The sequence below is a fragment of the Cygnus atratus genome, chromosome 2 (assembly GCF_013377495.2).
Source record: "Cygnus atratus isolate AKBS03 ecotype Queensland, Australia chromosome 2, CAtr_DNAZoo_HiC_assembly, whole genome shotgun sequence".
NCBI lineage: Eukaryota > Metazoa > Chordata > Aves > Anseriformes > Anatidae > Cygnus > Cygnus atratus.
This window is the reverse complement of record NC_066363.1, coordinates 11519147-11547007: the sequence shown is the minus strand read 5'-3', so window position 1 is coordinate 11547007 and position 27861 is coordinate 11519147. Positions and strand designations below refer to the sequence as shown.

The following is a 27861-nucleotide window of genomic DNA, read 5'->3' as shown; positions in this document are numbered from 1 at the left end:
AACAGGGATTCCCTTTTCAAGGTGAGCACCCCGACCAGTACATCGCCCAGCCCCTCCTCGCTGCTGTTCCCTAACCTGCCTCTGTCCTCTTATCCGTTTGGTAGCACAGATCCAACAAGAACAGGAGAAAATGCCCACAGCTTTGAGAAGGGAATCGAACCCCCACTGTCCACCTGCTGCACAGGCTGTGGGTGTCTTCAGCTCTTCCTTCTGGGCAGCTCCAGTGGCAAACATCTTCCTCTGCACCATGCCCACTGGTTGTTCTGGTTTCCATTGCAGAGCAGCTAGTTCTTTGCAGACCCTCAGCCTTTTATCCCAAATCATTAGCAGTCTCTGGACCTTTAGGTTCTTGTTGCTTTAGGGATTTTTCTGACTGAAGTACTAATGATACCTCTCAATGCCTGGAGGCAGGCGAGGCCCTGGTTGTGTGTCACACATTGTTGCATCAGCCTCTAGGTGATAATATTTAATATAAAACATGGAAAAGAGAAATAGACACTTCTGGTCCATTCCTGCATGTGTGAGGCAAGGAGTTGGAATGTGCAGATTTTTATGCTGCTCTATGAAAAGCCAAACTGGAAACTGTCCCAGTCCCATTACAAACGGTGCATCTGATCCCAAAACCAGGGAGGTTTCTCAGCTGAATAAAGGCTTAGTGACATCAGCCATTGCTTTTACTTTGTGACCCAGCAAAACAGGTAGGAAGACTGAAATGCAGGTATACTTAATAAAAAAAAAAAGATTTGAGAATAAGTTCCTCCTGTACAAAATCCACATTCAGGATTTCATCATTTCTCATTCTAATTAAGGATCTCACTAGCACATAAGACCGTCGATTTACTTACTGCTTAAATATTAGTGGCTCAGAATTTATTAGAGAAACACAGATATCAGTCAGCACTGAGGACTTAGCAAGGAAAGTGCAATTCAGTCCTGTTTTAAAATTAGGAATTATCTGTAAGCATCTACATAGCTCTGTTCCTGAGCAGAAAACTGGAGCTCATACTCACATGAAAGGATTGCCAGATATCATTGATTCTGCTGCTATTAATTTAAGTTAGAGAAAAATCTTGTGGACTTGATATGGGGATGAAGCATGCAGAGGCTTGGGCTGTCTGACCCTCCTCTCCCTCCATATTTCCAAACCCCAAAGGGGAAGGGAAGGCAAGGCAAGGCAAGGCAAGGCAAGGCAAGGCAAGGGACTCGCAAGCACAGCAGTGTCTCCTTCCAGGTTCCTCAGAAGCAATGCTGATGGGGTTTATCCTTTCTGTCTGCTAAGGGGAGGAGAGAAATGGGCCATGGAAATGAGAACTGGAAGAGACCACTAAGTCATCCAGTCCATTTCCCTGCAAGTACAAGATGGCTCCCCGTGGTGCATTCCTGAGTGCCTTTTCTGGTCTAGGTTTAAATGAATCAATTAGCAATGGAGATTTCAACACTACCTTGGGAAACCATTCTAGTCTAATAGATCTCATTGTTAATCATTCTCACCAGTTATTCAGGCTGTCTTTTATTTTCTGCAGTTTCGTCCCAGGTCTTCAGTCTTACTGCCCTAAATTGTCCATTTGGTACCCACCTCTCTTTGATACCCACCTCTTAGCACCCTTTAGATACATGCAGACACTGATACTACTTTCACAGGCATCACTTAGCAAAGGCTTACACATTTAATTTTTGCACTCTTTCCAGCTGGGTCACTCTCTTCAGCAGTTTTGCCCCTGTTTTCTGATTCATCTCCACTTGGGCAACCTCCTCCCCATCCTTTTCTGGGCTGGGAAATCGTCTCTGTGAAAGAGACTTACTGTAAAGACCTGCATAGGCGTGTCTTGCAAAATGGATTAAGTCCTTTTTCAGGCACCTGAAGATCTGATGGAGCAGTTCAAAACTGTCTCGTGTCAGAAAGGAATTTTACATTTACTTTTACATATCCCGAAGTATTGATGACAGGAAAAGAAATCCCTGCACAACTCCAGCATTTCAAAATCTATATACCATTTACACCCCTAAATATCTTTTATCTTTTAGCTAGCACGTGCTGTACTGCTAATATTAGCTAGCTGCGTAATTGTCTTTGTTCAGACTTCGACTGTTGCGGTCTTTGTGGCTGACAGATAAATGCATACTGCCAACAGCTAAATGCATGTTGTTTATCGTGCCTGCCCCTGCAGGGCTCATGGACCTGCCTTGGGGTGGTCATGCACCCATGGCACATCCCCAGGGGCAGCTTTTCCAGCGCCACTGCACTTTCATAGTCTTGACTATCTCCTATTACAAAGTTAAAGCCATTCAAAGGATGTAGTGGAGCTGCCGGGGAAGGAGATAACAGAAAATAATACGGGACTTGTCAGTGCTATGTAGCATCAAAAAATTTTCCTTCCCTAAACAAACCTGAAATGGAAACCTGAACTTATTCAGCTACGAGTAGAGAGTATTAAAAAAAAAAAAAAAAAAAAAAAAAAAAAACTCCTCTGTGATCAGAGCTCTATTAAGCTGCCTCAAACATTATTCCAAATACACTTTTTTTGCAGATAACAATAGACAATCCTTTTGACTGATTTGTTAAAAAAGGTAAAGATAGAACATAAAATTATTGCTTATCAAAGAGAGAAGCAGCACCATTTAAAATAACATGAAATTGTACCCCATGAATTATTCACAAGGGCTGATGTTACACTATCATTATTTCTGGATTTCCTTTTCACTGCACAGTATTTCGTGTCAGTTGTTTCCAACCCAATAAAAGAGGTGGAGTTTTTTTAATTAATCACACCTGATTTTTCTGATTATTTTTCCTAATTTAAAATGAATATATTCCAAGCAGCAAGTTGTCTTCACGGTGTCAAGTTGAAAAGAAGATAGATTTCATTATCCCTGACAGGGTCTAAAACATGCAGCGAAGTAGATACATGCACAGTGACTGGTGTTTCTCTCCATGTTGTGCCAGCTGCTGAGAAATCAAAGTGTGATCCCAGTCGTACGCTGGCATTAGCAGTTGCAAGCTCCATCCTGTTCAATGTGAATTAAGCCCACTGAGCTCCACAGAAGTTCTCCAACATACAGCAGGTGCGATTCAGATTTCATACCACTGAATACCGTCTTCTGATTGCACGTAACAGTCAACACCTCTTGCAATTACCCGGTGATTTTGATTTTCCTTTTCCAACACATAACTATGCAGGGCTACAACTTCTTTTTTATGGAAGACCTTAATGATTGTAGCACGCTAGAAGTGAGAGTAACTCTATTAAAGTCAGCTGAAACACCAATTAGGCCAGCCAAAATTCTGCCTCTCTGTTTTTATTGGTAGAGCTGTGTCACAAAACAGATGGGTGTAGACAGTTTGCATTTATGGCCACAGCTGAGCTCATCACTGTAGTCCAGAAGATGTTAGCCAGTTCTCCATATCCAACTTATTTGCTGAGCAAACCTACATTATTATTTTTTTTGTTGTTTACTGCCTCTTCTGTCAGCATCTTTCTGAACCATTTACGTTGCAAGCTCTGTGGCTGCAAGACTGATGTTATGGGAGATCATGTAGGGAAGACAGCATTATTTGCCTTATTTTCATAGTAGTCCAATTCAGACAATACGACAATCTATGAATATATTAAAATTAACAGAAAAAAATTATCCTTAACTATTAAGGGGGGGGGGGGGGGGAAATAAAAAACTGCCTCAGAAAGTTCAAACATCAGAAAACAAAATCTTAAAAGGCACCGGATTTGTTTTGCTTGCCCTCTCATGATTTGGGAAGTCTTGATTCATGCATGAATGCATGTAATAAGAGAAATCTTACCGCAAGCAGCTGTCTGCTGTACAGAAAACTACACTGCTGCTGGCTGTCTACAGGTCTTCAGAGCTCATGATGAGAAAGTGTCAGTACTGAGGTGTAATTCAGACTATCCAAATGCAAATATCTAAAATAGGCCAGATGAATCACCTCCCAGGAAAGTTTCTCTCCATTGACTGTAAAGAGAGTCTGCAGCAATTAGCCCAGCCACAGACATCTAAACTCTCGTTATCTGGAATAGATGAAATTAATCCCACCGCTGGTGTCAGCAAACTGAAAATGGTCTGTAATGAAACCAATTTGTTTTTTAACTGCTCAGCTATGATCTGAAAGTCTGGAGTGCCAATGACACCAAAAAATTTAGTATTAGCAGGGTCGAGGTCGCCCCCAACCATGAGAGGGGACCCAGCCTTCCTGGCTTTCACAGGGCTCAAGGGGGGCTCAGGCCTCCAGCAGAGCACCAGAAGGACTCGTTACCTCCCCACACCATGAGACTGGACCTGTCAGCCGAGTGGGTGAGGCATTTATGACTGTATTTTTGTTCTATAATGCAACTAATTAATTGGCATCATTTGGGGGAATAAAAGGGGGAATAAAAATTCCTTTCCTGCTCTCCCAGCTGTCCCTGTGAACACGGCGTTAGCCGGTCCCCAGCCTGCACACTGACACAGCTCCCCAGTCCCCTTCCTCTGCTCCATTTCCTTTTCAAATTGAAAACTATTAGGAGGCTTTAGGCAAATAATAGAAACCTAATGCAGGTGCCTGTTATAAATCGTTCACTAGTTACTTTTAACCTAATGTCTTCTCAAACATTACTTCTCGCAAGGCAGCGAGGGAAAGAAATGCTTCAAGAACTCTGACAATCAATGGGTCAGGAGTTAAGGTCACAATAATGTAGCCCATTTCTTCTTGTTTGTCAAATGACTTGAACACAGTGAGAACCCTGGGTCTTTAATCTGAGGTTGGCTTCCCTCAGTAAGAATGTGGATCTTGGCAAGAATAATCCTCCTCTAGGATCATATCCTGATGCACTCCCTGAAGCAGGGATTGTAGCACAGGGCTGATGGTGACAGGATTAGGTGACAGTGCTAGGATTTTGCCACACCCAACGCTTTCTTAGGCATAAGTTGAAGATGTGCTCTGTCTAGGTCTGCCACGTGTTAGAGGTTAAATTAATCAGTGTTTAGGAGGCAGCTTGACTCTCGTAAACAGAAATCCCCTAAGAAATCTGAAGTATTCTGAAAGCAAAATAAAATAGGAAGTAAATATTAACAACAAGTTAGTAATGACATTTTTATGTAACATAGAGAAATGTACAGAAATGCCTATTAATTCTGAATCACTGCAGAAAGTATGTAGGCTCAAGAGTTGGAAATGATGCCTACAATGCCAATGTGTTCAGTTTGTGTTAAAAATTTGGCTGCATCAACTGGGCATCATATACCTTATTCTCACAGACAAATTCCCCCTATGCTCATTGGAAGTAATATCAAGCATTTGACAGGGGATAAACCTCCAACTCTATGTACACACTTGAGATAAGGCATGCAAGAGGACAATCTGTTAGCATATATGCCCACGAACAGGTCAGACTGTTGGACATATTTCTCGTCATGCGGGGTACCCTCACATGCAGTGTTGAATGGTGGTATATTGGTCACAGATCACTTTCCCCATTTGGCTCCCCAGTGAGGTGTAAATACTTCAGAGATAGTGCATAAGTCATTTACCCCTGTGTTTTGGAGTGCCTTAGTAGTGAGATGTAACTCTTGGGTATTTCTGAGCACGGAGGAACACAGATGATATTCTCTGTCATTGTAAATGGAAAATACATGGAGACTTTTAGTGTTTAATGCTCAGACCAGTTCTGCAAATTCTTGGAAACTGCTGCCTACAGCCCCAGGCACCATCAAAGTGATGCTGAGCAAACGTGCACCTTGCCAGGACTGGCTGACACCCCAGGCTGTGCCCACACACAGCTACCTGCTGGGCCCTGTGTCACTGAAAGCCAACATATGGAGCTAATGTCACCCTAAAACAAACATCCCAAGCAAACTTTGCTATCACGGTGTGTGTGGACATTGTAGTAGCAAACAACATCAGAGGCATTCGTACCACAGCTGCATGAACAAGTGCTGGGTGACTCCGTAAGACTGTTTCATTTGTGAACAAATCTAAACCTCGCAGAAAACACCGAGCACGCTAATCACCTTGCACTCATGCTAGAAGAGATAATTTATGGAAAAACAAATGTTTGAAATAATGAAAGTCATCCCACAGAGCCCTGGACTGATGGGGGAGGTGGGGGGTAGGTGAGTAAAGTACCCCCCTAGATGGTGCAGAGCCCGGTGCATTGACTGCGAGGTGAAGGGGGAGAAGGGGAGGCACGTTAGGGGCATACTTCAGAAGGTGAAAGAAGCAGAAAGTCAGGATAAAAGGAGAAAGAAGCAGCTGGTGTCAGTGCCCTGAGGAGTATTGATTTGGTCTCCTCAGGTGCGGGATGGCAGAGGGAGGGCTCATGGGTTTCTGAATCAGGGAACTGCCTCTTGCTGGTTTACTTCTACTGTATGGGGGAAAATAAGATTCTGTGGACATTTCTGAGTAAATAAAATAGCACCAAAAAATAGCTGAGTCTTGTCACGAACCCTCCAGCCAAGGAAACCACTATGTACTGTTCAGGAAAGTATAAGCCAGTCTTTGAGATGCAGAGCGGGACTCAGACACCTTTGTTGCAGGCAGTGCCTCATGAAATGCTTGGTATTAACCCATGCAAAGGACACAGCTAACTAGACTGACATCAATCTGATCTAAACCCATTATTTTTCTTGTGAAGGCAGTGCCCCTAAATCACCAAAGCAATTCTTATATACGAGAGTATAAATACCTTTCTTTGTATGGACAGAGCCATTTGTCCACCTCACCTTTTTATCAAGTAATAAAAGCAGGATTCTCTGGGTTTTCTAGACTGTGAGCTCTTCTAATAACGAGAGATGAAACTACAGACACAGGTATACCATGACGTGCACTTTGTCACTAAGACCTAAAACAACTTCTGTCTGAGACTGCCATGACCAAGGCATCAGGTGTGATTAACTGAACTTTTTCACACCACTTACACCTCACCCACAAATGTCACAATGCTGCCATGCCATAATACTACTGAACCTTTTGGACTACAATGTAGCTCTCATATTGTTATAGGCATGAGATAATTTTGGAGTCATCTCCTATTATATACATTAAGCATGGTAACCACTAGTACCAGTGCTGTGTTGAGATTGAGATGTATCATTAGTTCTATTTACAAACTGGGACGTTATCAGCAACACCAGGCCTTTAAGTTTAAAATACTCATTTCTTCTCTGTTCTGCTGTTTTCTCAGATCAAACCTATGGGTCTTATGAGAGAACATGGCCCCAAGCATGGTGCTTCCTATGCAGAAAAGTCTCTGCTTTTTTTTTTCTGCCACTCAATAGACTTCATCATTAGAAAAATAAAGACTGCTGACTCTATAAAATTATTCCTAAAGCTTTTTTACAGCTAAAATAAGATCACAGAAATAAGAACAAAGCAAGAGCTTGTATGGATTCAGTATTCATTCTCCAGTAAAATGTGTTGAAGTCAGAAGCATTTAGCCCGTGGTGAGATTTTTTTTACTCACTCTATGGTGAAAACTTTGAGGGCTTCATTTGTTTGCCTAAAGGCAGGCATCTGTTTCCACTGAGTCACCTCATGGATTTCCATGTGAGACAACTGGGGAGGGCGCAAAACCGCCTGGACACCCCCTCCTCCCTGGAGCAGCAGCCAAAGGTTAAGCAGGACACCAAGGGCATCTCAAGCGACTCTACATGGGCGCGCCCAACCTCCAGCAGCCTGGTTTGCTCTTCTGTAAATGTGTTTGCCTACTCACAGTACTTATGTACAGTTGTCAAACACAGTCCGATGCTCTTAGACTGCTTTGTCGTGCCTAGAGGAAGCACCCATCTGCCAGAAAAATCCTTTTTTTTTTTTTTTTTTTCCAAGAGCTGCTCCTCTGTTCTTTCTTTTTCAGAGAGATGCATTCTGAAATGTGCCGTTCAGTAGGTAATTTCAGTTTGGGCTCAGTTCATTCTTAGCTATTCTTTCAAATTGTCTGCAGGGCTGAATGAGCTACGTTTCCAGTGAAACCCAGGTCCTGTTGAAGTCTGTGAGCACTTTGCCACTGACTCCAGAGAAATGAGGACTTAAGCCTAGAAAGTGTCTATCTGAACCAAGAAAGGCATGTTTTTCAATTGCTATCACTGTTATCTGGAAAGCCAGTGGACAAATAAAGCCGGTCTCAGAGAGGAATGCTCCACGCCTGGGGCCACAGTATAAGATGCACTGAGGTAACTGCTCTTGGAGAAACAAAAAGGAGACTCTACTGAAAATCATAGATGTTTGTTCTCTGACATTTTAAAGAGCAGCTCCAGAAGTGTTACTTGCATTTTATTTAGCACTTCTAGTGCAACAGCAATGAAAACTAACATTACAGGGAGTGTGTGTTCCCACCAGAAAATGTCTTCAACAGCTCATAAAAACCTGGCCATTTATCAGCACTACAGGAGATATTTATTACCTCTCTACAGCATATTCACTGCTATGATGTAGTTATTGATTTAACAAGTAAACATTGTGGCACGGTTTTATTTTGGAATTAGCTGCAAGACTGAAATAGAGCCCTTATTATTCTAATAACACTGAGATGTGAGATTCCTGCATATTCCAAAGGCCATATCAGTACCTCTACAAGCATCCTGTTAGGGCCATCTCAGCTGCCACATCAAAGCGTGGGCTTTGCGAACTTTAAAAATTATGATATCATACTCACCCCCAGGCAGTTTCACAACACTTGTTTTTCTTTCTGCAGGTTTGGACATCAGGCAAGCTCAGGTTATTGTGCTGTCATCGGGTACCAAATGTATAAATGGGGAATACATTAATGACAAAGGGCTTGCGGTCAACGACTGCCATGCAGAAATTGTTGCAAGAAGGGCATTTATTCACTTCCTTTACTCACAGCTGGAGCTACACTTAAGGTAAATGAATTTTGTTGATGCTTAGTGAATGTTATATGGCCTTCAGTGGAACAGATCCATCCTCCAGACATTGGAACTATTTGTTTCTTGATGGTGTTGTTTCTGAGTCTTTGGCTGATGAAGGACCAATATACTGTACAGTACAAAATGAGTGTTAGGTAGTTTGGAGTGTTGGGTCATGAGCTCCTTTACTTCAGCTAATTTTCTTTCAGTAGCTATTAGACATGATTCATAAAGTTTGGTTTTATGAAGCCTGATGATTTTGTACAAATCTTTATGTGCAGGCTTATTAACATCATTCACTAACCATAGACTGGAAGGGGGTCATTCTGCTCTCTGCAGACATTTTTCTGTCTTCCTTGCTGCTGCTGAAATACCTCAAGGAAGTGATTTACTGATCATTAATGCCTTCATTGACTCACTAGAGAACCAGTGAGTGTTAACAGTATAGTAAACTTGGTGCCAAAGTGCAAGATGCTATCACTCATTCCTTCTTTACGATGTTCTAAAATGTTATAGCATGTAGAGTTACTATGGAGGAATTATTGTTCCTGTCTTCAGTCAAACCCACCTTGTTACCATTTAAATGATTAATGGGTCATATACTGCCTGGAAGCTGGTAACCAGCAGGATACCACCAGGGTCTGTCCTGGTACCTTGCTAATCTTTTCCATCAGCAATCTGGAAAAGGCTACGGAGTGCTTGCTCATAAGCTTTGCAAATGACACCAGACTGTGGGGAGACCAGTTGACAAACTTGAGGGGCTGGTCTGCCATTCAGACAGGCTGGGGGAATGGGCCAGCAGGAACTTCAACATGAAATTCAATAAAGATAAACAAGAAGTTCTGCACTGAGAAGGAAAGAATGACCTGCAACAGCACAGTTTGGGGCAACTCTGCTGAACAGAGACGAGGGGCTGGCAGCAACCTGCACGTGAGCCAGCAGCATGCCAGGCAGCAAAGAGAGTCAACAGCATGACAGGCTGTATGAAAGCTGAGGGATGTGATTACCCCTCTCTACTCAGCACTCATTAGACCACATCTACAGCCAAGTTCAGTTTGGGGTCCCCCAGTACAGGAAAGGCATCAACCATCTGAAACAGGTTCAGCAGAGGCCACCTGCTGAAGGACAGGAGCACTTGGCCTGTGTGGAGAGGCTGAGGGAACTGGGCCTGGTCAATGTGGAAACAAGATGGCTGACCCAGCAGAACCTATGGGAGGTCAGCAAAAAGGGGGAAATGAGGTCTTGACTGTGGTGAAGATGTCAACAGGCATGCACTGGAACAAGAGAAGCTCAGGCTAGATATATAAGGACAAACTGTCCACATGGGAATAGGCACACAGTAGAACAGGGCACCCAGCAGGGCTGTGCAGTCCCATCTTGGAGGTTTTCAGGACGCAACTGGATAAAGCCTTGTGCTACCTAACTAGAGAGCTGAGACCCCTTTCAGTCTGAATCCTATAAATCCTATGATCCTATGAAATCCAAGCAGAAGTGAAGCTGAGGTGGCATTTATTTTTATGGAAGGAACCAAGGAAGGAAGGAAGGAAAGAAATCAAAAGCCCTTAGCTACAGACCATTCTTCTGCCTTCCATTCTTCTTGGCATTTTCATGAAATTTTATCTGAAGGCCATTAACCGTGGTGAAAAAATTCCCTTTGTCTTCAGAAGGTTTTGCATCAGGTCACAGACACAAAGACTGTGTTCTTGTGAGTACCTATGATATTTTTGGCTCCAAAGCAATGCTAATAGAAATAGTGGTTATTTTCACTTCAGGCTGGGGTTGAAGACAAGAGAGTATATTGAGTAGATGAGCTTGGCTGACAAAGAAGGACAAGAGCCTTGAAGGGTTTAATAAAAAACAATATTCTCTCTATTTCAATCTGAATTGCTTTCAAGTTTACATTAAATTATTATGTTTTCAGCAGTGTAGCAACCCTAGTACTTGCTTTGTGCTACAGTCTCTTGGGAAACAAGTGTTACCACTGTATCTTAAACTATTGTATTGATTCACTTCCCTAACATGTTCAGTCATATTATTATTTTATTTGGATCAATGTTAACAGTCTTTTGTTAAGAGCATCCTCAGCGCAGCACAAGCTTTGTTCACAATAACTTCAAATCACTCCCTGTTCAGCCAAGAGCAGACACCACTGCTTCCCTGACCAGCACATATAATAAAAATCTCAACCAAAAATTGTCAAGTCTAAGCACCTTTGAAAGACAGGGCTGAAGATACTGTCAAATCAGGTTTTGCTTTCTTAAAATCCATGTGGAAGCAAAACTGCGTGCTGTAATATATTTTCCAATTACATTACAGTATCTATTGCTGCATTCAGTTTTAGGCCATCGTCAGGAGCTTTGTCATGAAAGAGAATGGGGGTGTTTAAAATTAAATGAAAAATGCATTTACTGAATATTAAAGTCGCTTTTCCCCTTTTTTCTCTATAAAAGGAGAGAACTCCCACTTGCAGAGAAGCCACGTTGTGCTACTGCATAGCTAAAGATGAGTTTTTCAGAACATAGAAAGACAGCTTTTTTAGGACAGATATGTTAACTCAGCTCCACTGGGACTCCCTGTATACTAGCTCCTCAGGCTTGGGGGAAACACAGACAGGATTTCTGTGTTGTTTCTGTGTTGTTATTAACCTAACCCAAATTCAAGACCTCTCCTGGAATCTGTTGTACAAAGTGGTATACAAACTGAGACCAAAAAGACAGTTCCCTAACCAAAACCATAATGAAAGCAAAGTACATGTCTCAGCTTAGATTTTCCATCCCTCCCTATGGAACAGAAAAGGAGGCTCTGTGGGACATAGTAAATAGTATTCCCTATTTTGTCATACGTCTTCCCACTGAGCCTACGTGCTCGAATTGATCTCCACAGCTGGATTTAAAACTTCAGGAATTTCCAGTAAAAGACTTATTTTTCAAAGTGATGTTCTCCTTGTAAAGGAACCACTTCTCCAGCATTTACAAATAGTGCCACTAACTTCAGAGAAAACAAAACTTCTGCTTCTCTGAATATAGCCTGGAAGCTTCAAAGAGCAGGGACAAGGAGGCTAGAGAGAGCGAGGGCCAGGATGGAGAATGAATGTCCAGGAGAGATGGATTCACTGAGCTGATTTTAGTTCTTGACACCTTGCTTGAGATGTCTACAAGTTAGTCAACTGTGAACTAGATACCCCAAGGCTCCTCTTATCATCAGTGAAGAGAGATGGGCCTCTCTGGAGTGTGATTCAGCAGACCTATTTAAAGTATCTATTGTAGGCGAGGTGAATTGCCGTGTACTGGGGTCATTTTTTTCCACTGCTGTAAGGATAGTACAGGGTGACTGCTTCCGATATTTAAAATGTAGAATAATCCCATCCACAAGACAAAGTTGCAGCAATATGTAAATTACATTTTTTTCCTTCTCTTCATATTGCTAAGAGTTAAAGGTGCAGCTTTCCTGAATTTTCTTGTGGAAGATAGCTCCAGAAGGGGAACTTTATCCTCTCTAAGAAGCAAGAGTGACAAATACTTCAAAGGGAAACTTTCTTTCAATGATTTGTTGTCAAGAGCTTGAGTTAAATAAAAGCTAAAAGCACAAATAAAACCTGACAGTTTCTAACCAGTCTGATTAAAACCCCTGCCCCTCCCAGATTTCATTTTTATGAAAACCATAATCCTCAAGTTCTCAAGACTTTCACAAAAAAGATGAGAAGTAAGACACAAGTTTTCTGATGTACAAAAGAAGGATGAGAAAGACCTTTTGAGAAGCTTTTTCTAAAATTCACCATCAAAAAGTACACAAATATCTTAGTCTGATTATCTTGCAATGATGGCAGTAAAATTCACGTTGACTTCAGTGGGATTATTTACATCAACAGGCGAATAGGGAAGAAAAAATAAATCCAAGTCTTCTTTATTAAAGAAAACTAAAACTAATGGGCTATTCTTCAAATAAATCAGCACTGTAACAGTCTTACCACTGTAGTAGCCCTACTGGTACCAGAGGGTTGATTTTACCAGTAGTTCTTCAAGAGGTTTATATGAAAACCAGTCTTGATTTTGCACGTAAAAAGTAAGGAACACTCTTCATCCAGTACAGTCATTTTTTTTTCCAGGAAATGCCAGCTATTTGTTGTACATCTACTATTTCTTATTTTTGTCCTACTAGCCTCTCAATGGACACAGCCTTTTTAAGCCTGCTCTTAATGTCTCTAGGATGCTGTGCTCTATGCCAAGCAATGCACGTAGCACTAGAAACTCCCCGTACCTACATTTAAGTGCTAAAAATAGCTCCTCTGCTCCTCTTTTAGAGAGTAAGGCTTTGCTTCAGCAAAACACTTCACATATATTAAACCGTTAGTACATGCTGAAATCTTCTTGAAGTCAGCTCAAAACATAGGCATGAATATTAAATAACGAACTTAAGCGCAAGATTAAAATTAGCACTTTCTTAAGCATTTCTCTTGAATGAGCCTCAAATTCTGACTCTGCTGCAGTAATTCACAACAGGCAAAGATTTAGGGACAAATTCTGCTCTTTTAGCCACTGTCAGCATGTGGAAGTGACACACTAATGCCACTCACTGAATGAATGACATTGTGGGCTCACTGTGGGCTTATGTCTTCATTGCTTCATGCAGGTGTGCATGGCTGTACAGCGTGGCCTGGCAAGGTCCTGCCACCTCAGACTCATTTCCCCCCTCACGAGGGTGAGAAGTGACATTGCAGAAGTGCCTCTTGTGCTCCACACAGCCCACTTTTACCAGGTCCCCACATCCCCTGGGGTCTGAAGCCTTGTGGGGTCCCCAAGCCTCTCACAGACAAGACTCCTTGCAAAGCCACTGTAGTTATTACATGCAAAACTCATTTATAGCAATATCCTCAGAGTTTTGTTACTAAACCCATTCAGCCACTGGGCAGGGATGAATCTCTCCTTTCAGTTCAACCGTTCAACCCCCAGAAAACCACCCCAGCAGCAGGTCAAGAGCGTATGTGGTACGGAGGAGCTCATTCCCCCTGGAGGAAGAGCCAAGCTGCCTTGCCCTCCAGCTGCCTGTGTTTAGAGCAGCTGTCCGTCGCCCAACCCATCAACCACACTGGCCACAGACCCTTCGAGGTATGAGGGAGAGAGCAAGGTTAATCAGTGAAAAACAGCCACAGGATGGGTGCTGATTGCTGTGAACTCCTGTAACCCAGCCCAAAACATGACTGCTCCAACCCTACATAGCAACTGTTTCCAAGTCGTACAAGCTGCCCCCCACACTAATACAGTTTAACATACTAATAGCAGGCGCCAGGACTGCACAGCTTTGTATTCTCCCATCTGATTTTGCAGTGAATTATTTAAAACCAGCTGCACTCGCTCTGAAGTCCAAGCAGCAGGACTTACGGGTATTTTATTATTTCAGAGGCTTGCATCAGGGCGATAATATAATTAGCGTGGTTGGGAAATTCCACCGCAGCCTGCAGAAGAAGGAAGGAGCCGGCACGGCTCTGTGCCCCTGGCAGGCAAGGTAATGTGCCTGTAAATTCCTCCTGACAGCAAACGCATCCCGGCATCAAAAAATGACAAAACACCCAAAGCACGGAAGAGTGACAGCCAAACAGCTTCAATAGCACAGAGGCTGCTCTGGGAGAAAACAGGCAGAGGCAGCTTGGATGAAATCCAAGGACTTGCTCTGAGGCTGGGTAAAAAGCACCCCTGTTTGCTCTAACGGGAGGCAGAGAGACCAGCAGAAATTGCATCGGTTAATGGTCTGTCCTAGGGTGAATTAAATGGGTAGGACTCTGGCTTTATTCAGAGCCTCTTAGGGAAACCATCACCTGCAAACGCAGTTCTGCTCAGAGACATTCCTACAAAAAGACCCTCGAGTTTTTGAGGGAAGGACCAGGGCATCCAAGGGAAAGAAGTCTTTCATTAGAATTTCACTGATCACATTTTCACCTTCAAAGTGATAATCGTTGCCCAAATGTACATATCAGAGGCAGCTGTCTGTCAGAGAAATCACCCATGTCTTCACAAATGTAAATCATCTGAGAAACCACACCACAGCATAGCCCTAATGTGAGCAATTGCTGCAAACTGCAGGATGGGGAGGGTTTGGCCTCCCGGGCAGCTGTTGCTAATGGAACATGAGCTCTGTGTCCCCATCCAGCTGCTGAACCACTTCGCAGATAAAAGCTTCATCTTAATAAGTATCTTTTTCATCTCAGCTGAGAAAAGCCTGCAGAAGTCCTGTCTGCACTTTTCAGGACAGCTTCCGATTTCCAGAAACACCAAGAGACCATGGAGATGCTACTAGCTTAGATGGGGTGCTCATGGGTGGCTCTGGTTGAAAGGGGCGGAAAAGCAGTGCCCAGGGATTGGGAGGGTTGGCAGGGGTCAGAAACTCTGGGTGCTTCGTTAGAGACCTTTTTCAGTGGAGCATAGAAACACACATCTCAGTTATGGTCATGTTAAAGGGATTTAAACACATGGCTATGCACACTGATAAGCAGATCAGATTTGCCTACGAAAACTTTACCTTTCTTTATGTGCCAGAACCTCTTTAAAGTCAATGTGTTTATGTATCCGTGCTTGTGAGGAAGAGAGCTACCCTTCAAAAATCCACATGCTTTGTCATTAGAATATATTCCAGGTAAGCAAGCCAAAAGCATGTTGACAGTTTTGACCCCCTTCAAACATTTCTTCACTTGGAGAAGCTTATTGCTTTTCTCTTCTTGTCACCAGGCAAAATATATGATGCCAGGTGCTAATAAAAACAAACAAACAGAGGGAGAAAAGCACAGAGAGAGAGCAGAAATGTTTCTGATTTGGCGTGTAACAAATGACCTGGAACCTCTTTTGTGATCATAGCAAACGGCGAGAAGACTGGGAGCGATCAATCTTTGTGCGATTAAAAGAGGGAGGCTACAGGCTGCAGGAGAACATCCTGTTCCATCTGTACGTGAGCACTTCGCCCTGCGGGGACGCACGCCTCAACTCCCCCTATGAAATCACAACCGACTGTAAGAAAATAATTCTCTCTCATTTTTCCCCTTTGTGTGTTTTTTTGTTTGTTTGTTTGTTTGTTTGAAGACCAAACCTTTCTTTGTTCGTTTGCTTGCAGAAAATGTGTTTTGGTCGACAGCAGGGCTGTGTGGCATGTGTGTGGCTGTGGGGCTGGTGCTCCATCCTGCATGTTGGGAGGGAAGGTGTAGGGGGAAAATCAGAGCTGGGCAGAACTGGAACTGCTCTGCCTACCTGAGGCTCCATGGCTCTGCTGAGCCTGCACTTCATGCTGGGAAATGCAACCCCAGTGTTAAAAAATGCCTTGGGAAGGGTCCTCACGATCAAACAGATTCTTGGCTGGACTAGAGGATCGGGTATCCAGCTGGGGCTGCATGCACTTTTATCAAGGCTTAGGCAGTGTGGATGGGTTGAGGGGCTGTGTTTATGCCAGACCTGAGCTGTCCAAGCTGCAGTGGCTGGAGTGTGAGGTAGATCAATTATATGAGATAAGGCACCTGTAGTGCTGGTCGAAGGTCAGGTTCATTCCAAACACCACCTGCTCTTGCAGCAAACACTGTCAAGACCCTTCTGGGAAGAATCCTCCACAGACCATCCTACCTGGGTCAGACCAGCTACGTAGTCATTGCGTGGCAGAGGAACTAGATAGAGACCAGCAGGCCAGCCTTGGAGACCCTGGGCCCATATCTATGATATTTAAACAGGGACATGACATTACAAGGAGTTGTCCTCTAGAGGTGATCCCGCAACTCTGGTAAACAAATCAGACCTTGAGATAGTGTGGATGCCACCAAGAGACCTGCAGAGCTTGTTGGCCGTGAAGGGACAACCAATCTTCTCCACACATCCCAGTGATCTCATGATGTCAGCCCCCCACAGACGTGCACATCGCTGTCATTGCCCCACCAGCGAGGAGGCATGTCCCTGCTGCAAACCCACAGCACCACCTTTACCTCTGCCTGGCCTCAGGGCCTGGTCCCACCAAGCGACAGTAGACTCATGAGATCTGTGTCTTGTTATCACAGGTCTCTGTCACTCCATGATCTAGTGCATGCTGCACGAGGTGCACACTTATTGCTGTCCCTAGTCACTGTTTCCAATACTTGCATTTTACAGCAGCATAATGCTCATAGTCCTCATTGCTAAATGTACATATAATGAGAAACAGTCCTTGCCCTGACTACCTTGAATGTGAAGCAGGCAAGACAGAAGAACGGATGGAGGGGAAAGCGTAGGCACAGGAATGTAAAATTAATCATCCAAGGTCACACAATGACCTAACTTCCTCACAGGCAAATTCATCAGATGGTGGTTTCATTCCCTGTTCTTATTTGTATGAGTTATTTATTAACGATTAAGTATTATTCTCCTCAGACTGGAATCTTTTTGTCATGTGTGAAACGGCAGCTTGCTGGGGCGAGAAAAGAGAATGTACCTATTCAGAAAGAAAATACTCTTCCTTTCCAGACATGATTTCTACATTCTATCAGCAGGGCATATAAAATAAAGAAAAGCAAGGAAATTTTTAAAAGGCAAGCAGCAAATAGACAAATTCATGGTGAGGTAGCAAAATGAGGATACACAGGCACCACCTTATAAATAAAACTAAAAACAAAAACAAGTACCTATGAATATCAAAAATGAGAGGCGATTTTGGCCTCATACTTTTTGTGCATATTAAAAGGTATCAGAAAAGATTTATTTGTGGTTAAATGCCCTCATGTTTTCCAGAAGGCAGGCTTCCTGGGGCTCTCCATTCTCAGCACCAGAACTGGAAGCAACGAAATTAGTTATTATTTTTAAAATGTGGTCCATTCTCGAGAACGATCGCAGACTATCTGGGACTGGATGCAGCTCTCGCATGCACGAGGAAGCGGGCGCTTCAGGCCCCGCTTGGCTCATGGACTGCTTCAACAAACATATAAATCTGCCAGCTAATGAGGGAATGCTTCTTTAGATAACAGCGTGCAGGAAGCTGCATTAGAGATATATTTTCATGCAACACCTGGCATACACAGGGTGAGCTTGTAGGGGCCACAGAAATACTTTTCATGACGGTTATTATACCAATTGTTGCCCTGATGCAGAAGCTGAGGCACAAAGGGCTGTGTGGCTTACCAAAGGTTACAGAGTGATTCAGTAACAGGACTTGAAGGGGCACCACATCTGGTTTGTATTTCACTGCTATAAGCAGCTCCCTCTACCTTTGTCCCATGCTCTTAAGAGAATTTAGCTCTGTATAAAAAGCAATGTTGCCAAAAGCTGTCCTTCAGTGAGATAAGCATTTCCTTTTAGCTCACATTATCCCAGAGACATCTGGAAAGATAAGTATTTTATAATGTTTATCATTCAGATCTCTCTCTCTCTCCCTCTCTCCCTCTCTTTTTTAACTACAGAAATAACCTTTCTTTCATCCAGTAATGACAAGGAACTCCAGATGAATGCTGTTTCATTTCTTAAACAACAAAGAGGCTTCTCCTAGAGCTAGCACAAGCCATCAAACGTTACTGATTATTCTCTAAAGATGCATTAACATTTAAAAACAGTGTCTCGCCATGTGGTTTCTGTTTTTGCAAAGGAGTATGATAAGCCTTTATCAATATAGGGAGTGAGTAAAATCCACTTCTCAAATCTCCTTCCAAAAATTTCCTATTATCCACCGTGTCTTCCCAGCACCCTCAGGGAGGCCTCACATTTTCTTCTTATGAGCTTTGTTCTGGTAAGGGAGGAGATAAGCTAGCATGCACTTGAAACCCAGTTTATTTCTTGCTGGATAGTGCTGGGTACCAAGTCAGTGGCATGTGTAAAAATCTGACCTTACCATGGTTCCTGGTATGGCTGGGAATGGCTGCAATGCAGAGAAGGAGAGGTCAGAGAGTCCACACCCATGCTAGCTTCACTCAGAAAAATAAGAGATTAGGGCCAAAGAGAGCAAATCGTGCATTGATTTGCAATGATGCCCTTCATGGGTCTGAGGGGAGCCGACTTGTTCGTTGATGTTTCCCAAGCCAGCTCTAACAAAGAGGCAAAATCGAGCTGGTACAGGGCTGCAGTGAGCATGGAGTGAAGTTTTCTAACTCTTTTTGCTGTCTGTAGGTCACGCAGCTGGAAGAGCTTCTGAGGGGATTCAAGGAAATTTGAAGCTTTGGAAGAGGCTGGTACAACCCAAGAGAGCAGGGGAGGAGGCTCAAAGGAGAGGTGCAGGGGTGGGATAGGGCAGTGGGAGAGACCAGCCAGGTTCGATGGTATCGCAGGAATAGGGAGGCTGGGAAATACCAGAGGGGTTTCAGGCTGTTGTGAGAGTTTGTATGGATTTATCCTGGCCCCTTCTCCTTAGCCCGTCTCCATCCCAAGAGTCTCTTCCCTTCCTCATTTTCCAACCACAAGGCTGTAGCCCAGCTATATCATGAAGCAGCAAGTTCTCAGTGCCCTCACCACTCTCTAATTACTCCTTCACACACATTTGCCCTGCTTCAGTTCGGTGCTATAGGTCAGCTCATCTCCTTCTCCAGTAGTTTTTTCTTTTGTGTACATCTGAGCAAGGTATGCATGTATTTCTGCCTTCTGCCAGCAGTACCGCAGCACAAAGTTAACATTGATTTCCTGGAGGTTTCAAGGTGGCTGGTATTTCCCATTACATCACACACACTCCATCTCCTGAGCTGGAGCTGAAGCCATGGGGACAGCTAGCCCTACAGTAACCGTTGCATATTTTACACCTTTTCCTGAATCTAGGGCAAACCATAGAACAATCAAGCCCTTGATTTGCTGAAGTACCTTTCCAGCTAATTTAGGGCTTCTTGACTCGCTGGCTTCTTTTTTTTTTATTATTTAAGAACCTCTTGAAAAGCAAAATGAATTGCTTAAAAATTGAGCTAATAAATCCACCACTTCCCCACTACTCCTTCCCTGGCAGGATTTTACCTCTTTGTCCATCTTTCTCCTAGAGATGCACTCTCTTTTTTTTTTCACTACATGGACTGCGAAAGAGACAAACAGAATCTGCCCCAGGGCTTGTCTCCATTCTTGTCCCCTGGGCTGCTTTTCTATCTCTTGCTAACATGCCGTATTGCCTTGTACCATTGACTCCTTGATAGCCCAGCTCCCGCTTTATCCCACGCTCCCTTTAGGTCTGAAACACACCATTGCATCTGCTCCACATGGGGTCTTCCTCCTGCTTGTCTATTAACCTACAGCTGTGCTGAAGCTCTCATGCACACACATTCAGCAGCGCTCTCATCTAAACAGGATCCACTTGCGACCACGTGAGCTGGATCATTGCCTTAGTAGGTGATGTGGTGGGGAGATGTGCACTGGAGTTTTTCCAGAAGCTGGGGAGCTGAGGAGTACCCTGAAAGACAAGTTTGCCATCTCTAATTCAAGCATGCTTTCCCTGTACAAACCTGTGCTTTCCGTGCTTGTGGCTCTGTCTTCTGGATTTTCCATCCCATGCTCAGACGAGATGGTCTCTGTTAACCCCTAGAGATGGGGTTGCCTTGAAGGGTTGCTCTGCTCACACCAGAGAATCAGCCCTGTGTTCAGATGGGGCTGACCCAGACTGCAGCAGCATAAGATACCCAAACCAGATTATCTGAAATCCTGGGCAAAGTGGCTGAAGAGGGCCAGATTCAAATAGAAGCTAAGGAACCTGTCCATCTGCAAGAGAGGGACACAAATGATCTGCAGCTGTCAGGAGACTCTCAGCCCCATAGCTCTGCATTCAGGGTCCTGCAGGCAGGTAGCAGGGTGCAAATACAGTGAAGATGCTTATGACAGACATCTCCTGGGCTAGAATCACACCCAACAGCATTGGCTTGGGGGAATGTTACTGAAAGTGCAAGGGGAGAAATCTCCGCCTTCCTTCTGCCAGTCCCACATTTTGTTTAAATGGAAAAAAATCTCTTCGTGTGAGTAGATAATGAGGAGGAAAAGGCATTTCAAGAACTAAATAATAAATATAAAATATATATAAATATAAATCTAAATAACTCAGTGACCTGAACAGAAATCAAGTATCTGTAGCTATCACAGGTTCTAACAGATTGATATACACCCCTGTTAGGAAAATCAGGAGTAATTATCTGTCATCACTGGGGCCTGGACACTATTTATTTCCATTGTACAAGTTCTCCCAGGTATCATTTTGTTCCATTGTGACTGCTGGCCTGCTGCAGCTTGGGAATCCACTGTGGAAATTCGTAGTTATTCAGTGCGTGAAGCAGCTTCCTCCTAGGTTGTAAAGTTGATTTTACACTGATGAATGACCTGTCTATGGAACTGGGATGAAGGTGCATTATTTTCCTATTTTTCATATGACTGAGCAGAATGATACCTTGGGGGACCTCGGGAAAAAAAAAATTATCATAGAGAACCATGCCCAGAAGTAACATGAATGAAAAAAAGAATTGCACACAGCACTGTAGGCTGTAACACTGAACACTGCCTCAAGAGAAATAATCCCAGCACTGGATGAATTTTTGTAGTCAGCCCAGATTGTTTTGTCTTTTACAGGATACTGCAGAAATGGCAGACACAGCATGAGGCTGTTGAATTGTTTCAGTGGCTCGGGAACTGGTTAGTAAAGAAGTTGAGGTGAAATTTTCCTTTCGCTTCATTAGGGCTAGATTGGGATGGTCCAAACAGTTTGGGTTTGGGGTCTGAGCACAGCACCATTTGTCAGCCTCCTATGAGATCAAGTCCTATTGAAGCAATGACCCCTTTCTGCACACCACCAGCACAGCCTCAATTTGCCAAAATAAGTACAGAGGAAATGCAAAGACTTTCTATAGGTAGCTAGAAGCTGGCCTGCCAAGGAACTTATGTCCCTGTTCAGGTCTGGGAGCAACTCATCAGCTTTAAATGCAATTGCCCTTTTCTCTAACTCAGTTCTCCCACACTGTTGAAATGCTGTTTCAGAGTGTGGCTGTTTTCATTCAAGTTAACTACATATGGAGAGCATAGACTCAGCGCACTCACCTCTAGCTAGTGCTCTCCAGCACGTGCACGTCACTCATGGTGTGGAGGTGGTGCTGCTTGGAGCCAGCTCAAGGATTTCTCCCCAACATCCAGCATAAGTTTGTTCTGGGACCATGGGGAAAACTTCTGGAAAAGGTGGGCGAAGAGATTTGAGGAGAAGGCAGTGTGGTGGCGAGGGAGCAGTGGGACCCTGGACAGGAGGGCCATGGTGAGGATGGGAAGCCTGAGGGGTTGGTAATGGCCAGCTTTGCTGGCTGGTGGGTGACAGACAGCAACATCAGGCCTGCGAGGAGTGGGGAGGGCTCTACAGAGCTTTAGGATGAGCAGAGCTCCTCCTCCTCTTCCAACACACACCGCCCACCCCACACAAGGCCTGTGGGCAGTGCTGTGACTCACCTCCAGTGCTGCAAGAAGCTCTTCCTCCCCCACCATCTGACTGCTGAAAATCCCATCGGTTTTGGTAATCCAAAGGACATGTCTGTTGTCCTAAACAGCTTGCCATACTGGTTGTTTTGCCAGTGCCTAAATTCATCTCTAATCCCTGAACCGAGCAGGGAAATAAGTGATCCCCTGGCTTAGAAAGGCTGAGGACAGAGTGAGGTGAGGCTGTGAAAGCACAGGTGGGTTTGGTGTTGGTGTTACCATGCCCAGAATGGGCCTTTGAAAGAGGTTTTGCTACACTGGAAAAAGATTTTGGTACCAGTTAATCATCTTTTCAAAGTTTGCTGTTGCTTCGTATTTTATTATTAATCTCTGTCAGGCCAGGTAGTTAGGCATTTTAGTGATGTTTTGCTAAAGCTGACAGAAGAATAACGACTATGTGGACAACTTTCAGGTCTCAAAGTACTGACTGGCTGGAGACGAATCAAAACCTTCTGGGCAAATTTTTGAAGTAAAGTAACTGTGTGAAAATGGGATCTCATCCCTTATTTTTCATGTCTCCTGGTTATCAGCAGACTAGCCAGAGGTAGGGAAAAAAAAAAAAAAACACTTCCTTCCATGCCTAGTTCAGGGTGGGTTTTTCATTCAAGAGCACTTAGGCTCAAAGAGAAACTTGAAGCTGTATCTCCCAAGTCCTAGATCAGGGCTCCAGTAAAATGACACTCAGCTGAGCTAGCAGGTCTCCTCTTTTCAGTTTCTGTTATAAAACTTTGTCAAAACCAATACATTATGAGAAAACTCTTTGGCTTTGACAATGCATTGAAAATATCCCAATTTACTCTCCTTGTAATATTCTTGGCTGCTTTGGCTTATTTGAGTTCCGTTGTTTCAGGGGGAGTTTTAAAGTAGAAAAAAAGATTTTGTAGAAGTATATGTCTGTGTAGTGTTTGTCTATCTTGGAAAAGAGAAAGAAGAGGCTGGAAACTATGGAGAGCTCAAAGCCAGCATTGGGCACAGCATTGAAAAGCTTTCATGTAAAGCAAAATGTGTTTGTTAGGATTCGGGAAAACAGGTTTCTACAGCTATAATCAGATCCTAATTTTAACAGAATGTTTGAATCACCAAAGAGAATTGCACTGTATTTATTGATTTTTCTTTGTTGTTGGGTTTTGCTGCTGTGTAAAACATTGCATTCGGACACAATGTTCAGATGTCATAAAAAGGCTACGCTACTCAGCAAAAGGTCATGGCTGAGAGGCTTTCAGAATAACAGTAGAAATTTTCACCCAGACAAGCTGCTTATCCCAGAATTTGTCCATGATTTCCAAGGTTCTCTGAGATCTTCTGCAGAATGGCCCAAAAGACCACATGTTCCAGGACACTGCTGCTCCAGTTACACCCCCAACATCCAACAGCCCACTGGAGTTTGGAGACTGAGATACACATCTAACCGTGGCATGTATTTTGGGTAGAAAAGATCAAACTATAACTGGAAAAAACTCCTGTGGTAAAAAGTGCACCCACTCAGATCTGATTCGGTCCAATTTACTCTTCCACTGAGAAGGAGCCATAGGTAAAGCTCATGAGCTGAGTTTTATAAAGCTTGTCAGGCACCTCCAGGTCCAGCTGAGATCTATAGGGCTTTTCAAAGTCCTTAGACTCCTGGGGAGTTTCTTGGAGTCTTCTGAAGAGAGAAATCTGGAGACAGCTATGTAAGAGTGACAAACACAATTAAATCTTAACTATGACACTGCTGCTACTTCTCCAGCTAGCCTTGAACTCACTTTACTCTGGCTATTTCTATTTCCATACGCGTAAAATGGCAATAAAAGGTATCCAGCTGTCACAACTTTGAGGAAGTGTAATTAATGCATAGATTAGGTATTAAAGTGGAAAGCACTATATATTTTAAAGACTTTTATATTCAGAATATTCATTATTCAGGATAATTTAGCAATTGCAATTCATAGATTTTTAAGACCATCGGGGACCATCTTCTGATGATCTAGCCTGAATTTGTCCACCCAGAGACCATAGAACTTTACTCAGTAATTGTCATCTGCAGCTCCAGAAGCTGAAGCTGAGCTGAGTGTGTCCAGTGATGCAGCAGGAACCACAGCCTCTCTAGGCTCATACCAACCTCAGAGGGGCTGACGCTGATCTTAACGCAGAAATATTATTGACAGATTTCTGTTGTTTCTGTCTCCTGGGCTTCATTTTCTATTTTCATATTTTGCTGGCTTCTTTCATAACATTTTTTTTCCAAATCACTCTTGAAGATTCCAATTTCCAAACAACAACAAAAACCCCAAACTCACATGAATAACAGCATGTTTCTTTGATAAAGAAAAGAGGGTTATGATGAGTAGTACATTGCCTCTGTTTGTGTAAACTTTTTGATTAAAACATGGCAGGGTAGAAAATTGTCACCAAATGGGCAATTCCAGGAATGTTGACAATTTTTCACAGAAAGCACATTTAAAAGATAAAGCTCATCTTTAAGAGAAAACCTTTTTCCATTTTCTTTGAAAATGGGCAGAAGATATGATGATGCATAGCTGATGACATAGGTGACCCATTGGTCCCTGCTGGTCTCCAGCTGATGGCACACCACCAAGTCTCTTGCTGTCCCCATGCATCTCCCACTGCTGCCCTGGCTTTGCTCAGCTGCTAACCTATGCACCAGCAGTCCATACTACCAAAGATCAGCTGATCATTGCTGGAGTCCAGCTAATTTGCCTCTGTGGCTGGAGATGAGGCTAATGATGGCTTCAGAGGCAGAAGTTTTCTCCATCATGGAGTTTCACAAAGCCAACACAGCCTTTTGCCAGGTCTCCAAACTTTTCTCTTCAGGGGCCTCTATACTTGCAAAGCAACGACACTGCACATCTAATTTTAGATGAGAGGAGCAATTAGTAATTAAAAAATAATAATCCTGAAGTGTTTGAGTTGTACTTTCCTTGATTGCCACATGCACAGAATCTTAATTCCACTTACAGATCCTGTGCTTTCGTCTTTAACATACTAATGCATTTCTCCTCCAGAGCAGGCTGGAGTCTCCAGCCTGGATTTGTGTGTGGCGTGAAGGATGTCCCTGACCCAGGACTGCTCATTCCTCCTTGCCTGTAAAAGTTATTTATAGCTTTCAGAGAAAACTGGGCATGATTTTGTTGTCAACAAATTGTTTTAAAGAGAATTTTAATTAGTTACTCATATTGTGATCCCAGGGGTTCCTCAAAGACATAATGGAGAACTTGTTTGCAAGGTACATACTTTGATGTATTTCTGTGGTTCGTTGGTTTGTTAGGTTTTTTTGTCCCAAGGGTTAAGGCTTGATGAGGGACCAGGGCTCACTTAGAAGTTAGTCCAACATCAAAATGGGTTTCTTGTGTTAGAGTGCTGTTTCCCGTGCTAGCAGTTAGTTTCATAAAGGTAGCCAACACCTCCCCCTAGGATGAGCATGCAATGCATTTCATATTGTTCTACAAAAATAATAAAATGTCTTTATAAAAGTTCTATGTCACCTGAAGAGGTGAAATTTTACCCTTCATTGATCATATATGGAGGCGTTTTGGTGGTCTAAAATGAAGAATTTTCATTAAAACACAGCAGCGAGCTTTGCTATGATGGGGTAGCATTCTTACACCCTTCCTTCATTTACCAACTCTAACACCACTGCCTAAACCTAAAATACTAATTTAATTGACATGTACTTAAACCAGAAAAGGACAAATAATGCAGTCATTTCCTTTCTGTTCAACTGATGGGAAAAACTTCACATTTTTCTCATCATCAGTGAGATGGATTAAATGCCACATATTGATGCATTATGAATGGGCAGATTCCCTTCGCTTTCTTATCTGTACATTATCTGTACGTCACTTGAAACTATTGACAGATGAGAAATTATGGAAGAAGTAGAAATATTCATGAATGTTATCTGAGGATTAATGATGAGGAGAAAGAATAACATCCTAAAGGCAGCACCTTTCATCAGGCCATGGGCTACCTGACTGCTTTTCAAAGCCAGGACTTCAGCAAGAAAAGACGCACAGAGGAGGGAAAGGGTAAAGAAGTTCAATTTCAACTTTTAATTTCAGTTCCACAGATCACAGGTGTTCTTGAATAAAGTATGTGTTCAGTACTTACACTTGCATATCTGGCTTAACGACACGGTCCAAAACCAAGATGTGAACTGAGCTCTGGCACATGGTAGGTGCTGCATGGCTCTGGCAGTGGGCAGAAGAGCTCCCTGGAGATGTAAGCGGCCTCCTGGCCTGCATTTAAAAAGCATGTCTGGACTTTAAGGGATTCACCTCCATGTACATTTGACTGGTGTAAACCAGGTGCCTGTTCCCAGGTGGAAGGATGCATCACTGCACTTGCCACGGAGGGAACTCTGCAGACCCTCAGACGAGACCTTTGCCTTTACCTGCCTGGCTCTGGGTGGCTACCATCAGTAGCCACAATTCAACTTAGCCCTTTGTGAGGGGCCCTGTTCTTTTTTCCTAAACTCAGTCTCCTTTCAGAATATCCCTAAAGTTTCTTGCTTCTAAAAGCTGGGCCATCTCACCTTAGCCTTGCTCTCTGCCGGTTGCTAAAGAACAACGCGGCAGAGATTTATCTGGGCAGCCGCCTACCAGCAAAGCAGACATGTCCAAGGCTCTCAGAATGCTGCGATGCTCACTGCAACACTTCAGAGACTGCAATGGTGTTCATTTATCCAGCATCTGCTTGAGGAATGGGCATCTCTAATAACCATCAAAGTACAAAGGCAGTCAGATGTTAACACCTCTCTTTCCACCCGTTTGTTTCAAACCACTTTAAGGAAGCTTTATAAACTATGCTGATGAGTGGAAGGTCCAGCACTGAGGGAAAAAAAATGCAAGATATGCTGCTTTATTTCTTCCTTCATGAGGAGAGAACAGCCTCCACTGAAGCAGGGAAATAGAAAATGAACCTTGGAGGCAGTCAAGCAAAATTTCAGACAGAGCCTTACTCATGTGATTCTGTTTAATCACCGTCCATTCCCCCTTCACTCCTTCAACTAAATAATAAATATGGAGTGGCTTTTTTCATTACCATTTAAGCCAGAACTGGTCCCGGAGAAAATGTGAAAATAAGGGTCGAGCCTTGAAATCAGTGGATTTCAAGATGCTATTTTGAATACAAGCCACCTGTGTAAATTTATAATCCAATAATTAATAATCCAGCACCTTTTTATCTTAGAAACTCTCAGGAGTAATTTCCACATCTGAGCACAGCACACATCATAAATCCACTCCAAATGATTTTTAAATTTGTCCTTTCCAATTCTGGTTTGAATTGACATTTTGTTCTGGTTGAAGTGGCATCCTCAGACGCCTTCTCCCCTGCAATTAGCTGAGATTAAGCAGTTGGAGGAGCAGCACAGCAAAGATCAGAAATGCTCGTAGTCACTGACGCTTTGATCATGCTGAACAGCAGAACAGCAGTAGGCTGTAGTTTGTGACTTTGTTACATAAATAAATATATTTCTGAGGCTGCTTTAAAATGATCCGTAGCAGACTGTGCCAGCAAGCAGACTGCATTTCTTACTGCCAGCAAGCAGCTCGTGTGCTGGAGTCTGTCTGCAGCTCCAGTGCAAAACACGAGACATCTTGTTCTTTCTTCAATA

General features: G+C 43.3%; 1 protein-coding gene across 2 annotated transcripts in view; it reads left to right on the top strand.

Annotated features, from left to right (window-relative positions):
* The window catches only part of ADARB2 (adenosine deaminase RNA specific B2 (inactive)), a 306450-nt gene that overhangs the window by 255524 nt on the left and 23065 nt on the right, over positions 1 to 27861 (top strand). For both annotated transcript variants that reach the window (XM_035564316.1, XM_035564317.1), the window contains 2 exons: positions 8679 to 8847; positions 15696 to 15847. In XM_035564316.1, coding sequence (XP_035420209.1) covers positions 8679 to 8847; positions 15696 to 15847 — 321 coding nt within the window. The remainder of the gene's footprint in view (positions 1 to 8678; positions 8848 to 15695; positions 15848 to 27861) is intronic.